At 44.6% G+C, this 14,338-nt stretch overlaps 1 protein-coding gene across 2 annotated transcripts; it reads left to right on the top strand.

Moving 5' to 3' along the window:
* The first annotated feature begins 703 nt into the window (after positions 1 to 703).
* On the top strand, positions 704 to 12,244 carry ccne2 (cyclin E2). 2 transcript variants are annotated; one of them, XM_079275689.1, is made up of 12 exons: positions 704 to 790; positions 2,012 to 2,050; positions 2,343 to 2,424; positions 2,525 to 2,578; positions 5,791 to 5,933; positions 7,119 to 7,254; positions 7,351 to 7,497; positions 7,724 to 7,819; positions 8,108 to 8,242; positions 8,689 to 8,800; positions 10,138 to 10,295; positions 11,367 to 12,244. In XM_079275689.1, exons 1-12 carry the CDS (start codon positions 759 to 761, stop codon positions 11,466 to 11,468), a joined length of 1,236 nt encoding a protein of 411 aa, XP_079131815.1. In that variant the 5' UTR covers positions 704 to 758; the 3' UTR covers positions 11,469 to 12,244. The 2 variants fall into 2 exon arrangements, with proteins under 2 accessions (XP_079131815.1, XP_079131816.1); XM_079275690.1 differs by lacking the exon at positions 2,525 to 2,578.
* Positions 12,245 to 14,338: the final 2,094 nt, after the last annotated feature.

Raw genomic sequence — 14,338 nt, 5'->3', positions numbered from 1 at the left:
TAGATTTTAAGTCATGATATATAATAAAACAATGACAATATTATTGTAATTATAAAATGGCAAACCAGTTATTGTTACTAAGGGTGATTGTGTATGAATGTTAATAGTAATAAAAAAATAATAATACAAATGTTTAATAATACAATTATATTAATAATAATACAAAATGCATGATAATAATTACAATAAAATAATTATAATGAAAGAATAATAATGATCCAAATGCATAATAATAATAACAAACAAGTCGGCCCCTCCAAGTATCGGATATTAATATATAATAATATAAATAAAGCCACGTGTCAGCAGCAGTATTTCTCGACCGGCTGTCTGACAGCAGCTCCACGTGCTCTTTCTGTTTACATTCTGCGGAGGAAGCACGCGCCAGTCGCATCTCGCTCATTGGCTCGACGTCACGGAGGCTCCTCCCTTTAAGGCGGGACTCGCTATGCGGAAGCAGTTCCGATGCCGCGTAAAAAAGAAAAGTTAAATAACTCCCGTTAAGCGGAACGTGTTATGAACGTAAGCGACGGTGAAACGCGGTAAATAACCCCGTTAATCGCGTCGGATTCATTATTATCGGATAATAAATCACATTTTAAACGCTTCGCTTGTTGCACGTTTGCGGCAAAAAAACTCCGCCGAGATTTGAACATTTAGCGCGGTTCTGCGAAACCGGGAACGCGCATGCGCAGTGGGGCCGCGAGACAGACCTATGCGGATATAAGAAGGATTGGCGCCGGCGCCACAGCTGATCTATGCATTCATTCAACCATCGATCACCGAGGAGGTAAGACCACCGAGCCGTACGTCGCGTTTATACCCATACACACAGTTTATTAACATGTGATTACTGGTAGTGTCTCTTTAAAGGCCGCATCGCACGATTACAGTTTAAATACGCGTTTATCTCAACGTAGTTTGGATTTAAATCTGTGAAAGCGAAGCTCTGCCGCCTTAACGTGTATATTAACCGTAATACAATGGTTTCCCTCCTTAACTACAGTCTGCTGTTCCTCGGTAGATCGTCCGTGTTGTTCCGGGTGTGTGATTAGTGAGTCTTTGCGTGTTTTAGTGGAGTTTGTGTGTGATGTTTAAGTGATTCCTGCAGCTCCCCCTCTCTCCCCCTCGCGGTGGTCTCTCTTTGCCCGACTTTTAATGGCGCTTTTTGGACCTTTTTATACGGATTGTGGTTCCGATCGGTGGTTCCGATGAGCTTAATCTACCGGCGGAGCTCAGTTTAAAGTCAACGCGGTTCTTCTCGGGTCGTTTCTGCTCGTTTCCCTCCCGGAGCTGGACGAGGGTTTCGGGCTCGAATCCTCCCGCTTCTGAGCTTCGGAAATTGGCGCGTCTTTGAGTTTCAATCCCTCAAATAAAGTCCATATTTCTGCGCTTTTCTTAATAAAAACTACCCGGATGTCGCCTCGAGACGTTTGCGTCACACCTCGAGGTGATGAATTCCGGATAAAAAGCAGAATTTGTGAGTTTTTTTTGTTTGAAATCGAGGGAAGAAACAGCCCCCCTCCTTCTGTTCCTCTAGTCACCACACGAGCTCACACACAGCCTGGCTGGGCTCTACTCTTTTATTATTATTATTCATATTATTATTATTATTATTACTACATCTCCTGTCACTCCGACATGATGACATCATGTTAATCATGATCACGGTGCGGTTGCTTGTGTGGAGCTCTGTGATCTCTTCACTGGAGGACTCGAGCTATGAGCTAACTACTCACCAGGGCTCCACGAGAGGCTCCTGGTGCATGCTGGGGCCCCTGTGCTCTCCAGGAGCCAGGTGGGCTCTTGATGACATCATTGTGGTGGTTTATACTGGGTCCTGGTCTTATTTAACCTCACATCAGGGACTCTAACATGGGTACTGGTAGCTTTGTTAGGGGCCTCCTCGGGGCCCTCCATGAGGTTCTGACGTGGTTCCAGGAGCCGTGGATGAATCTTATATCCACATATCAGCTGCGTGCGTCTCACCTGTCTTCTGTTTGTTTTGCAGCGGAGCCGTGAACTCACTCGACACCATGTTCAGACGCAGGTGAGCAGCTGCTACTGCTGGCGAGGGGCCGGTGAGGGCCCCTCACGGGACGGGACTTAAACATGTCACATTCTTTTCTGATATCAACAGTAATAAGACGTTTGTGCCACACGTTGATCTCCAGCCACACTAAACTTCAGTGTTTTATAATATTCTCGTTGGTGTGTCTCTGACTGATGATGACTATATTTAGAAGGTTTGAAGTGATGAAGACGCGTTCCTCTGATCTCCGGTCTGGATTCACAGCCTGAAGCTGACGTCCTTTTTATTTCATCTTTATTCTTTATTTCAGCGGTCGCATCACTTTGCAAACCAGAGACTCGAACACACTCGAGCCGGCGGTCCGAGCGCCGCTGAAGAGGAGGAAAGCAGAGGTCTGTGTTCATAAACAGCTGCTCATTCACATTCTGATCATCCTGTAAATTAAGAGTTCAACACCGACAACAACTCACCCGTTTACTAATTCATCCTCAGCCTTCAAAGAAGAAACTACAACCTGCTGCCAAGAAACAGAGCTATGAAATACAGGTCTGTGTGTGTGTGTGTGTGTGTGTGTGTGTGTGTGTGAGATAAGAGCAGTGTAACAGTATTATCAGTGTGTTGTGCCCCTCCCTCTCTCTGCATTCTGCCCTGTTGTTTAAAACGAGTTTCATGAGTTCGTAGTTTGTTTCCTCTCTTCTTTGTTGAGCGTCCATTTTGTTTCATGTATAAAATATCTGGTTTCTTTACATTTTAATGTATTTATTTTAGTTTTATTTAGTTCTGTCTTCTACTCACTATCTGTGTGTTTACTGCAGCAGCTCACACGAGTGATTATATTAGTTTATATCAGATTAAGCTTGATGAGGTCAGGGTGCAGTACCTCGTTTCCACCACACGGTGTCACCGGTCAGCTTGGTATTAACTAGCAATAAGTTAGGACATGGGAGCTGTGGGATGTGAGTAGAGTCTGTAGATGTGAGTAGAGTCTGTAGATGTGAGTAGAGTTCTGTAGATGTGAGTAGAGTCTGTAGATGTGAGTAGAGTCTGTAGATGTGAGTCGAGTCTGTAGATGTGAGTCGAGTCTGTAGATGTGAGTAGAGTTCTGTAGATGAGAGTAGAGTTCTGTAGATGAGAGTAGAGTTCTGTAGATGAGAGTAGAGTTCTGTAGATGTGAGTAGAGTCTGTAGATGAGAGTAGAGTCTGTAGATGAGAGTAGAGTCTGTAGATGAGAGTAGAGTTCTGTAGATGTGAGTAGAGTCTGTATATGTGAGTAGAGTCTGTATATGTGAGTAGAGTCTGTAGATGTGAGTAGAGTCTGTAGATGTGAGTAGAGTCTGTAGATGTGAGTAGAGTCTGTAGATGTGAGTAGAGTCTGTAGATGTGAGTAGAGTCTGTAGATGTGAGTAGAGTCTGTATATGTGAGTAGAGTCTGTATATGTGAGTAGAGTCTGTGGATGTGAGTAGAGTCTGTAGATGTGAGTAGAGTCTGTAGATGTGAGTAGAGTCTGTAGATGTGAGTAGAGTCTGTAGATGTGAGTAGAGTCTGTAGATGTGAGTAGAGTCTGTAGATGTGAGTAGAGTCTGTAGATGTGAGTAGAGTTCTGTAGATGTGAGTAGAGTTCTGTGGGATGTGAGTAGAGTTCTGTGGGATGTGAGTAGAGTTCTGTGGGATGTGAGTAGAGTTCTGTGGGATGTGAGTAGAGTTCTGTGGGATGTGAGTAGAGTTCTGTGGGATGTGAGTAGAGTTCTGTGGGATGTGAGTAGAGTTCTGTGGGATGTGAGTAGAGTTCTGTGGGATGTGAGTAGAGTTCTGTGGGATGTGAGTAGAGTTCTGTGGGATGTGAGTAGAGTTCTGTGGGATGTGAGTAGAGTCTGTAGATGCGAGTAGAGTCTGTAGATGCGAGTAGAGTCTGTAGATGCGAGTAGAGTCTGTAGATGCGAGTAGAGTCTGTAGATGCGAGTAGAGTCTGTAGATGCGAGTAGAGTCTGTAGATGCGAGTAGAGTTCTGTAGATGTGAGTAGAGTTCTGTAGATGTGAGTAGAGTCTGTAGATGTGAGTAGAGTCTGTAGATGCGAGTAGAGTCTGTAGATGCGAGTAGAGTCTGTAGATGCGAGTAGAGTTCTGTAGATGCGAGTAGAGTCTGTAGATGCGAGTAGAGTCTGTAGATGCGAGTAGAGTCTGTAGATGTGAGTAGAGTCTGTAGATGCGAGTAGAGTCTGTAGATGCGAGTAGAGTCTGTAGATGCGAGTAGAGTCTGTAGATGCGAGTAGAGTCTGTAGATGTGAGTAGAGTCTGTAGATGAGAGTAGAGTCTGTAGATGAGAGTAGAGTCTGTAGATGAGAGTAGAGTCTGTAGATGTGAGTAGAGTCTGTAGATGTGAGTAGAGTTCTGTAGATGCGAGTAGAGTTCTGTAGATGCGAGTAGAGTCTGTAGATGCGAGTAGAGTCTGTAGATGCGAGTAGAGTCTGTAGATGCGAGTAGAGTCTGTAGATGTGAGTAGAGTCTGTAGATGTGAGTAGAGTCTGTAGATGAGAGTAGAGTCTGTAGATGCGAGTAGAGTTCTGTAGATGCGAGTAGAGTCTGTAGATGCGAGTAGAGTCTGTAGATGTGAGTAGAGTTCTGTAGGATGTGAGTAGAGTTCTGTGGGATGTGAGTAGAGTCTGTAGATGTGAGTAGAGTTCTGTAGATGTGAGTAGAGTTCTGTAGATGTGAGTAGAGTTCTGTGGGATGTGAGTAGAGTTCTGTAGATGTGAGTAGAGTTCTGTGGGATGTGAGTAGAGTCTGTAGATGTGAGTAGAGTTCTGTGGGATGTGAGTAGAGTTCTGTAGATGTGAGTAGAGTTCTGTGTGATGTGAGTAGAGTTCTGTGTGATGTGAGTAGAGTTCTGTGGGATGTGAGTAGAGTCTGTAGATGTGAGTAGAGTTCTGTGGGATGTGAGTAGAGTTCTGTAGATGTGAGTAGAGTTCTGTAGATGTGAGTAGAGTTCTGTGGGATGTGAGTAGAGTTCTGTAGATGTGAGTAGAGTTCTGTGTGATGTGAGTAGAGTCTGTAGATGTGAGTAGAGTTCTGTGGGATGTGAGTAGAGTTCTGTGGGATGTGAGTAGAGTCTGTAGATGTGAGTAGAGTTCTGTAGATGTGAGTAGAGTTCTGTGGGATGTGAGTAGAGTCTGTAGATGTGAGTAGAGTTCTGTGGGATGTGAGTAGAGTCTGTAGATGTGAGTAGAGTTCTGTGGGATGTGAGTAGAGTCTGTAGATGTGAGTAGAGTTCTGTGGGATGCGAGTAGAGCTCTGTGGGATGCGAGTAGAGTCTGTAGATGTGAGTAGAGTCTGTAGATGTGAGTAGAGTCTGTAGATGTGAGTAGAGTCTGTGGGATGTGAGTCGAGTCTGTAGATGTGAGTCGAGTCTGTAGATGTGAGTAGAGTCTGTGGGATGTGAGTAGAGTCTGTAGATGTGAGTAGATGTGAGTAGAGTCTGTAGATGCGAGTAGAGTCTGTAGATGTGAGTAGAGTCTGTGGATGTGAGTAGATGTGAGTAGAGTCTGTAGATGCGAGTAGAGTCTGTAGATGTGAGTAGAGTCTGTGGATGTGAGTAGAGTCTGTAGATGTGAGTAGAGTCTGTAGAGTTCTGTGTGATGTGAGTAGAGTCTGTAGATGCGAGTAGAGTCTGTAGATGCATCCGGAGTGGATCAGAGCCGGTGGGTTGTTGAAGGAGACGCGGTCGTCCTGAGGTCACCGGCTGAATGTTTGTGTTTTCTAGACGTGCTGGTCGGAGGACGGAGCGAGTCCGTGCGTCCTCATAGAAACTCCTCACAAAGAGCTGGAACCTGCAGATCCGTCCAGCTTCAAGCAGTACACCTTCAGGAACCTCTTCATCAAGTCCTCCCCCATCCCCCGCCTCAGGTGTGTGTGTGTGGTTACTCACTCAACACTGATCTGTTTCTCCGACTGCTTTCAGACTTTAACGTCCTCGTTCACACTTTGTGAATTGATCTTCTAAAGTTACACAAACATTGTTCCGATCGATTGAATCGCTGGTTCTCAAACGGTTTCTGTCGCTTTGGAGGAAGAAGGAATGTCACCGCCCCAAATAAATTGTAACAAAATGGTCCATGTTGAACATTTATTGAAATAACATGTTGTGACTCGTCCGTCTGTGCTTTTTCAAAGAACAGAATAAAGATAACTGCGTCACTGTTAAGTAAAGAGATTGCGTGTTTACCGTGGAGCGTTTCGGAGCAGTTTACAACACAGCTGGTTTCAGAGACTCATCTTTGTAGCGCTGCGACTGAATGAGGCAGATGTTTGTGATGTCATGAGGTGAAAATACACAATGTGGACAATAACGCATCAGAGGCAACAAGACGAGCAAAACCATCAAACTAAGAATTCAACCAGCCAAGAACACGGATGTGACAAGTTGAGTTAAGTAGAGTTTGGCTGAAGGTCACCAGTTAACAGGGTCCCTTCTTAAACCGTAACCCTGCTCTGCTAAGCCCCGCCCTCAGTCACTCAGTCATAATCATGAGATACTATCTCATGATTATGACTTGCAGGATCTGTATTTTTTCCTCACAGTGGTGGAAACGGGCTTCCAAACATTTTCCCATGTGTTTATTAATTAATTTAAAACAAGAAGAATTCTGCATTCCCACCTGTAATACCACCGCGGCCCACTAGAGGGGCGCGCCCCACAGTTTGAGAACCACTGGATGAACTGAAGCTGCGTTCCAAAGCTCATTTGCTTGATGGTAACTCTTCGTAGATGTCGCATCATATCGCCGTTATAAAGTGCGTAGTGTTGCGTTCAGGAAGGAGACGCTGCTTCCTCAGACTTTGAACCTCTTGCTTGTATATCTGCAAAGGATTGTGGGTCAGAAAAGGTCTGCAAAGTGCAACTGGATGCAGTTAATTAGACTAAATGTAATCCTAAAGGTGTTTCTATAGTATGTCATATTTATTTCACATGGAAGGAACATCTGTTTCAATGAGCTGCAGCCTGAACGCCTTCCTCGTCTGCATGTTGGAGAAGCTAAAACAAAGATGGCCGACCTGTCATTGAGTTAAACCCCGCCTCTTCCTCCTCAGCTGGGCGAGCTCTGACGACGTGTGGATCAAGATGCTGAACAAGGAGCTGAAGTACGTCCACGACAAGAGCTACCTGCAGAGACACCCCAAGCTGCAGCCCAAGATGAGGGCCATCCTGCTGGACTGGCTGCTGGAGGTGAGCGCTGGCGTCCTCGTCTTCTTCTTGATGATCATAAACGCTCGTTGAAGCGGCGCTGCAGCTGTTAACGGCGGCGGTGTGTCCTGGCTGCAGGTGTGCGAGGTGTACTCGCTCCACCGGCAGACGGCCTACCTCGCTCAGGACTTCTTCGACCGCTTCATGCTGACTCAGGAGAACGTCAACAAGGACTACCTGCAGCTCATCGGGATCTCAGCGCTCTTCATCGCCGCCAAGATAGAGGTGAGTCCCTCCTCCTCCTCCTCTTCATCCTCAGCATCTCAACACGTACGCCAACGGTTCTGAATGATTTTTATTTGTGCTTCATGCATGTTGATGCACAAATAAATAGAAACCAGAACTCATTGAAGACTTGACGTCGACAGTAAAATCAATAAAATCTTACGTTCGAATCGCACCACAAGCTCTTCTTCTTCTTCTGTTAAATGCTTTTCCTTCTTCTCTTCAGGAGATCTACCCTCCTAAAATCACCGACTTCGCCTACGTCACAGATGGCGCCTGTGATATCTGTGACATCCAGCGCACAGAGCTTCACATCCTGAAGGTGCGCTGACTGACGGACGCCGTCGTGTTTAAGTTCTGTACTGTTCTGTTGACTGCAGCTCCAGTTGTGCTGAGGGGGACGCGCCAGAAAGCAGTTTAGTGTTGTGAATCAAATGAAAAGCGAACGGCTTCTTCTAGAAAGATGTGTCATTAATATAACAGATACTCTCAAAAGTACCCTTATGGTGTTTTATTGGAAGAGGTCCTGTTGTACTCCTTTAGAACCGGGCTGGTACTCCCCCCCCCCCCCCCCCCCTCTGTTGACCCGTGTGATGTCATCGTCCTGCAGGCCTTGAACTGGAGTCTCTGTCCCGAGACGCCGATCTCCTGGCTGAAGCTGTACGTTCAGGTCGACGCTCAGACGGACGAAGAGAACTTCCTGGTGCCGCAGTTCTCCCAGGAAACGTACATCCAGATCACACAGGTAGCGTCTCACACACTCTCTCACTCACACACTCTCTCACACACACACTCTCACACACACTCTCACTCACACACACTCTCTCACACACACACACTCTCACACACTCACACACTCTCTCACTCTCACACACACACACTCTCACACACACACACACTCTCACACACTCTCACACTCTCACACTCTCACTCACACACTCTCTCACACACTCTCTCACACACTCTCTCACACACACTCTCTCACACACACTCTCTCACACACACTCTCTCACACACACACACTCTCACTCACACACACTCTCTCTCACTCACACACACACTCTCACTCACACTCTCTCACACACACACACTCTCACTCACACACACTCTCTCTCACTCACACACACTCTCACACACACACACTCGTCCTCGCGTTGAGGTCATCTGGCTGACCGGTCCCGTGTGTTGCAGCTGCTGGACCTGTGCATGCTGGACATCAGCGCGCTGGACTTCAGCTACAGCGTTCTGGCGGCGGCCGCCTTCTGCCACTTCTCCTCGTTTGACGTCGTTCATAAAGTCTCAGGTGAGTTTGATTTCCTCACCTGCACGTCATCTCTGATCTCTGACTGTTTATAACACAACAAACAGAAAACAAAAGAATCTATAAATCCAACACGTGATGGGGAGAAACAGAGTCTACGTGTTATGAATATGAAGCTATTGACATGTTTCAGCCTCTCCTTCTTCCTCCTCCTTCTCTCTTCCTCCTCCTTCTTCTCTCTCCTCCTTCTTATTCTCTCTCCTCCTCCTTCTCCTTTTCTCTCCTCCTCCTTCTTCTCTCTCCTCCTCCTCCTCCCTTCTCTCTCCTCCTTTTCTCCTCCTCCTCCTTCTCTCTCCTCCTCCTCCTCCCTTCTCTCTCCTCCTCCTTCTCCTTTTCTCCTCCTCCTCCTTCTCTCTCCTCCTTCTTCTCTCTCCTCCTCCTCCTCCTCCCTTCTCTCTCCTCCTCCCTTCTCTCTCCTCCTCCCTTCTCTCTCCTCCTCCCTTCTCTCTCCTCCTCCCTTCTCTCTCCTCCTCCCTTCTCTCTCCTCCTCCCTTCTCTCTCCTCCTCCCTTCTCTCTCCTCCTCCTTCTCTCTCTCTCTTCTTCTCTCTCCTCCTCCTCCTTCTCTCTCTCTCTTCTTCTTCTTCTTCTTCTTCTTCTCTCTCTCCTCCTTCTTCTTCTTCTCTCTCTCCTCCTTCTTCTTCTTCTCTCTCTCCTCCTTCTTCTTCTTCTCTCTCTCCTCCTTCTTCTTCTTCTTCTCTCTCTCCTCCTTCTTCTTCTTCTCTCTCTCCTCCTTCTTCTTCTTCTCTCTCTCCTCCTTCTTCTTCTTCTTCTTCTCTCTCCTCCTTCTTCTTCTTCTTCTCTCTCCTCCTCCTTCTTCTTCTTCTCTCTCCTCCTCCTTCTTCTTCTTCTCTCTCCTCCTCCTTCTTCTTCTTCTCTCTCCTTCTTCTTCTTCTCTCTCCTCCTCCTCCTCCCTTCTCTCTCCTCCTTCTCCTCCCTTCTCTCTCCTCCTCCTTCTCCTTTTCTCCTCCTCCTCCTTCTTCTTCTTCTTCTTCTCTCTCCTCCTCCTTCTTCTTCTTCTCTCTCCTTCTTCTTCTTCTCTCTCCTCCTCCTTCTTCTTCTTCTCTCTCCTTCTTCTTCTTCTCTCTCCTCCTCTCTCCTCTCTGTGTTCACTTCCTGTAGTTCAGAGTTTCTCCTCGTGGTCACATGACTGTTGGTCAAAGATGAAAATTATGAGTTTTTAAACGTGAAGTTTTGATCGTTTAATGAAAACATGCTTTTCCATCCGGTCAGCAGGTTTATGGGTTCATAGGTGTGACATCATTGAGCGTCTTAATGCAGTGAATATAAGTAGCCCCCCCCCCCCCCCGTCTGTCCTCAGGCCTGACGTGGGACGGCGTGTCTCCTTGTGTTCGGTGGATGAGTCCCTTCATGGACGTCCTGCGATCTCAAGACGCACCGCAGCTCAAGAGCTTCCCCAGAGTGAAGGCCGACGCCCGGCACAACATCCAGACACACGTGGCCTATCTGGACCTGCTGGTGAGACTCACACACACTCTCACTCTCTCACTCACTCACTCACTCACTCACTCTCTCACTCTCTCATACACACACACTCACTCACTCACTCACTCTCTCACTCTCTCATACACACTCACTCACTCACTCACTCTCTCATACACACACACTCACTCACTCACACTCTCACTCACTCACTCACACTCTCACACTCACTCTCTCACACACACACCTGTTACAGCCAAACATCAATAAATAAAATCAGGATTTAATAATCTGACTTTTGTGATTCTCGATGCTCTTTTCAACCTTTTTATCTAAAAAGCGCCAAACATTATTATGAGTCAAGACATATGAGTCTTAAATATTTACATAACAATATGTGCGTTGAACGGATATCTTTCTTATAAAACTACATTATTTATTATGAACTAAAAGAACACTAAAATGCTGAACTTTATGTATTTTGGTTTCTTTATGTTCAACCTCATGAAGAGGAGAAATAGAAACTAATAACTTTTAGTTGACATTGCTTATGTTAAACACTTTTTATTGGTTATAAATCTCCAAAGCAACAACAAAGTTATTAATAAACTGTTGAATGTGAATAATCAAAGAGTTATAACGTGATTGTAATAAAATGACTCCTGTTGAAAGGTTTCTTGTTACAGCCTCTCGTACTTTATGAATGTGTTCAGTTTCCACACATTTAATAACGTCTGTTAAAAGTTCTCTGCACATATACAAATTACTTTTTATCAGCTGATATCGTTGAAAACTCCTTTTTCAGATGTCTGAATATTTAGACTCCAATAAACTAAATAAACATTTTCTTTAGTTTTTATCTCTTTATTTAGTAAAGCGACGTTATGCAGAAACTCCTTCACCAAATATGTATAAATAAATAATGATCACTTTCTGTACGTTTAGCTGCTATCGGCTCAGAATCTTCTTCTCTGGTGTTTGACGCAGCTTTTGTCGCCGCTGACTACCGTTTTATTGTGTGCGTGCACGTGCATGTGCGTGTGCGTACCCGGTGAACAATGAGATGTTTAAGTTGTGGCGTGACTGACGTTGACTCGTTTCCTGCAGAGGACGTCTCGGGACCGTCAGCTCGACTGTCAGCTGTCGCCCGTCGCCGTGGGAACAATCCTGACTCCGCCCAGCAGCACAGAGAAACCAGCCAATCACTGAGCTCGCTGCCTGTAGCACCTTTTGTTTGTTTGTTTTTCAGGAACACTAAATCGGGAACTGAATCCTCTTTTTATTTGCTTTATATTCATTTGGTTTTAGAAACTTGTTTTAAACATTTCCCAGACGAGCAGCAGCTTTAGATCCTCGATGGAGCTTCAGTCAGACACGCTGCACTGTGACGGAGCGTTATTATCTCCACTGGACTAAAGCGAGTCAACGCCAGTAAGACGTTTCCCTCTGAAGCAGGTCGCTCTGTGACTCACGAGCCACACGAACAAACAGACACTTTATTTGTTGAACATCCAGAAACCTGCAGGTGTTTGAACGCACCCCGGCCCGTTTGTGTGCCGCAATAATCCTTTTTTTTTATATTTTAATTTTCTTTAATCTTTATTATTGTTGCAACCTGGTTGCACATTCTTGTTACATTCCTGGGAAACTTGACATGCAACAGAAAACTGCACACGATTGTGCAGAATGTTTGCTTTCCTCTCAGTTTTAAGTGCTTGTATTTATTGATGAGCCTTAGTGTGTCGGACGAGATGTTTATATGTAAAAACAAACGAGTGATGAACGACATCACTTTGATTTGCTGCCAAATGCAAAAGCTATTTATGATTTTGCTCAGTGACACGTGTTGCGTTGCTGTTCATCATTACATGTTGTACACTTGTTAGTGCCTTTTAAGAGAAATATGAACTGTGACTGTAACCCTGAGACCTCTGCAGTGAACCAACCAGCATGTGAACATGTTCAACAGCGGACCGTTGTGTAAATGGAGCAATTCAGAAATGTGTGAATTCTTTCATATTGGAATGTTTTAATAAATCAAGTCGGATGACACTTTGGTGTGAAGTTTTCTTCTTAACGAATTATACAATGATGAAATATATATTTGATATAATTATGACTTTATTTTGCCTTTAAATAAATACTATATTAAGACTTTAATGACGTGCTCCTCTTTAACAACTCTAATATCATTTTTTATGACTTTTAAAAGACTACTGTGACTTTATTTTATTATTATGCTATGCTATACTTTCTAAAGCTTTTTGATACATAGTGTACTGTTCTGTGATTTCATGACATTAGTTTGGCTTTTTCTCCCTTTTTGACACTAAACTGACTCTTTGTGTTATTATAATCTTATAACTCCATTGTGTAGCATGTTATTAAATATGTATTGAAGATGTTAAAAAAAGAAAGTAATAGTATATAGTGTGTTAATACGCTTTCTAAAAAAGTGACCTGTCCTGTGCGACTGTAATCACACACTGAACAGCTAAAGCTGTCAGATGTAGTGAAGTAAAAAGTATAAAGTTGCATAAAAATGGAAAAGTACTTCAGGTTTGTAGAAAAGAAAAGTTTGAAACAGGAATTTAACGTGTAGAGTTGATATCGTGATACATGCAGTAATCAGATTACCTGTGCTTCATGTTTCCGTGGATGAAGTCTTCTCTGCTTCAGTGAAGAGTAACGATACTTCTCTGCTAGTTTCCACATCTGTGTGTGTGTGTGTGTGTGTGTGTGTGTGTGTGTGTGTGTGTGTGTGTGTGTGTGTGTGTGTGTGTGTGTGTGTGTGTGTGTGTGTGTGTGTGTGTGTGTGTGTGTGTGTGTGTGTGTGTGTGTGTGTGTGTGTGTGTGTGTGTGTGTGTGTGCGTGCGTGCGTGTGTGTGCGTGTGTGCGTGTGTGCGCGCGTGCGCGCGCGCGCAATAGGCTGGTATTCTGGCGGACCAGAGGCCTCCCTCCGTATATACACCCCCCCCTGTAGAGATCCTGGGAAAGCGTGGCCTCAACCCACACACGTTGAGGTCAGAGGTCATTTTCCCAGGAAACACTGACTCAGTAAAATGAACAAAGGTTTTCAGGCTACTTTACACTGCAGGTCTGAATATTTGCAGATGTACTTAAATGTAATATAATGCAATATGATATAATATACAATTATATAACATAATATATCAACATTCTGCACATGAACTTGAGTTTATCGGCTCGACGTTAACAAGCTCATTAAAATCAGATTCACTTCACGTTCAGAGACGAACTGAAGCTCGGGGTGGTTTTGGGGTTGGGGGGTCAGAGGTCACAGTCTGGTCTGGTCTGACAGCAGTGGGCGGGACTCTCATGAGTTGTCATCGTGCAGCAGGACCTGATTGGACCAGCAGCTGCAGTCTTCAATCCAGCATGATGTTCATTTACTAACTGATGGTCCGTTTCGAGTCGAACAGCCCAGAGGAACATTCAGAAGCCTTCAACACATCTCGTTCATTCAGCAGTTACTGCATGTCCCCCTCTTTCTCCATTGTTACTGAGATAATTGTCATGAACTTGACATTATATATTCATAAATTTTTGTCAAGCTGAGAGGAAGTCTCAGGAAATTTGAGTAAATCACCTTTTCAAATGATTGTTTAATCATTACTTCATCTGATGGAGACCTGTGCTGTGTTTGTGTACATTTAGCATGTTTCAACTTTGAGCCAAAGTCATTTAAAATACTGTGAGCAAGAAACTGTCAGTGAGTGAAAACCGTCCAGTCAGCTTCATCTCACGGTTCACCACATGGTGGCAGTGTTGCCTCATAAACCACTGCCACCAACCATTAGCACAGTATGTACTATTTACTCAGAACAATCTTAATACGTACTGTAGTGGCCATTTGTCGGCTAAATCAAACTTAAACTAATAATAATCAAACGCCACTGATGCACCGTGGTCGGTACGCAGCCAGAAGAGAGTGAAATGTCCAAGCAGGATTCCATTTTTGTGTATTTATTAAATAAAGCAAATAAAACAAGCAAACAAATTAATTAACAAAACTCCTGTCGTGCTGTCTCTCCTGTCATGTGCAGCTGGTAAAAACT

The sequence above is a fragment of the Melanostigma gelatinosum genome, assembly GCF_949748355.1.
Source record: "Melanostigma gelatinosum genome assembly, chromosome: 9".
In the NCBI taxonomy this organism is placed as follows: Eukaryota; Metazoa; Chordata; class Actinopteri; order Perciformes; family Zoarcidae; genus Melanostigma; species Melanostigma gelatinosum.
Note: the sequence above shows the minus strand (reverse complement) of the source record. Positions and strands in the feature narration are given on the sequence as shown.

Excerpts from the sequence above, each read along its gene's own strand:
- ccne2 (XM_079275689.1), top strand. The coding sequence starts at position 759 with ATGCATTCATTCAACCATCGATCACCGAGGAG. Across the intron at positions 8,243-8,688 it reads CGTACATCCAGATCACACAG|CTGCTGGACCTGTGCATGCT; the intron begins GTAGCGTCTCAC and ends CGTGTGTTGCAG. Across the intron at positions 8,801-10,137 it reads CGTCGTTCATAAAGTCTCAG|GCCTGACGTGGGACGGCGTG; the intron begins GTGAGTTTGATT and ends GTCTGTCCTCAG.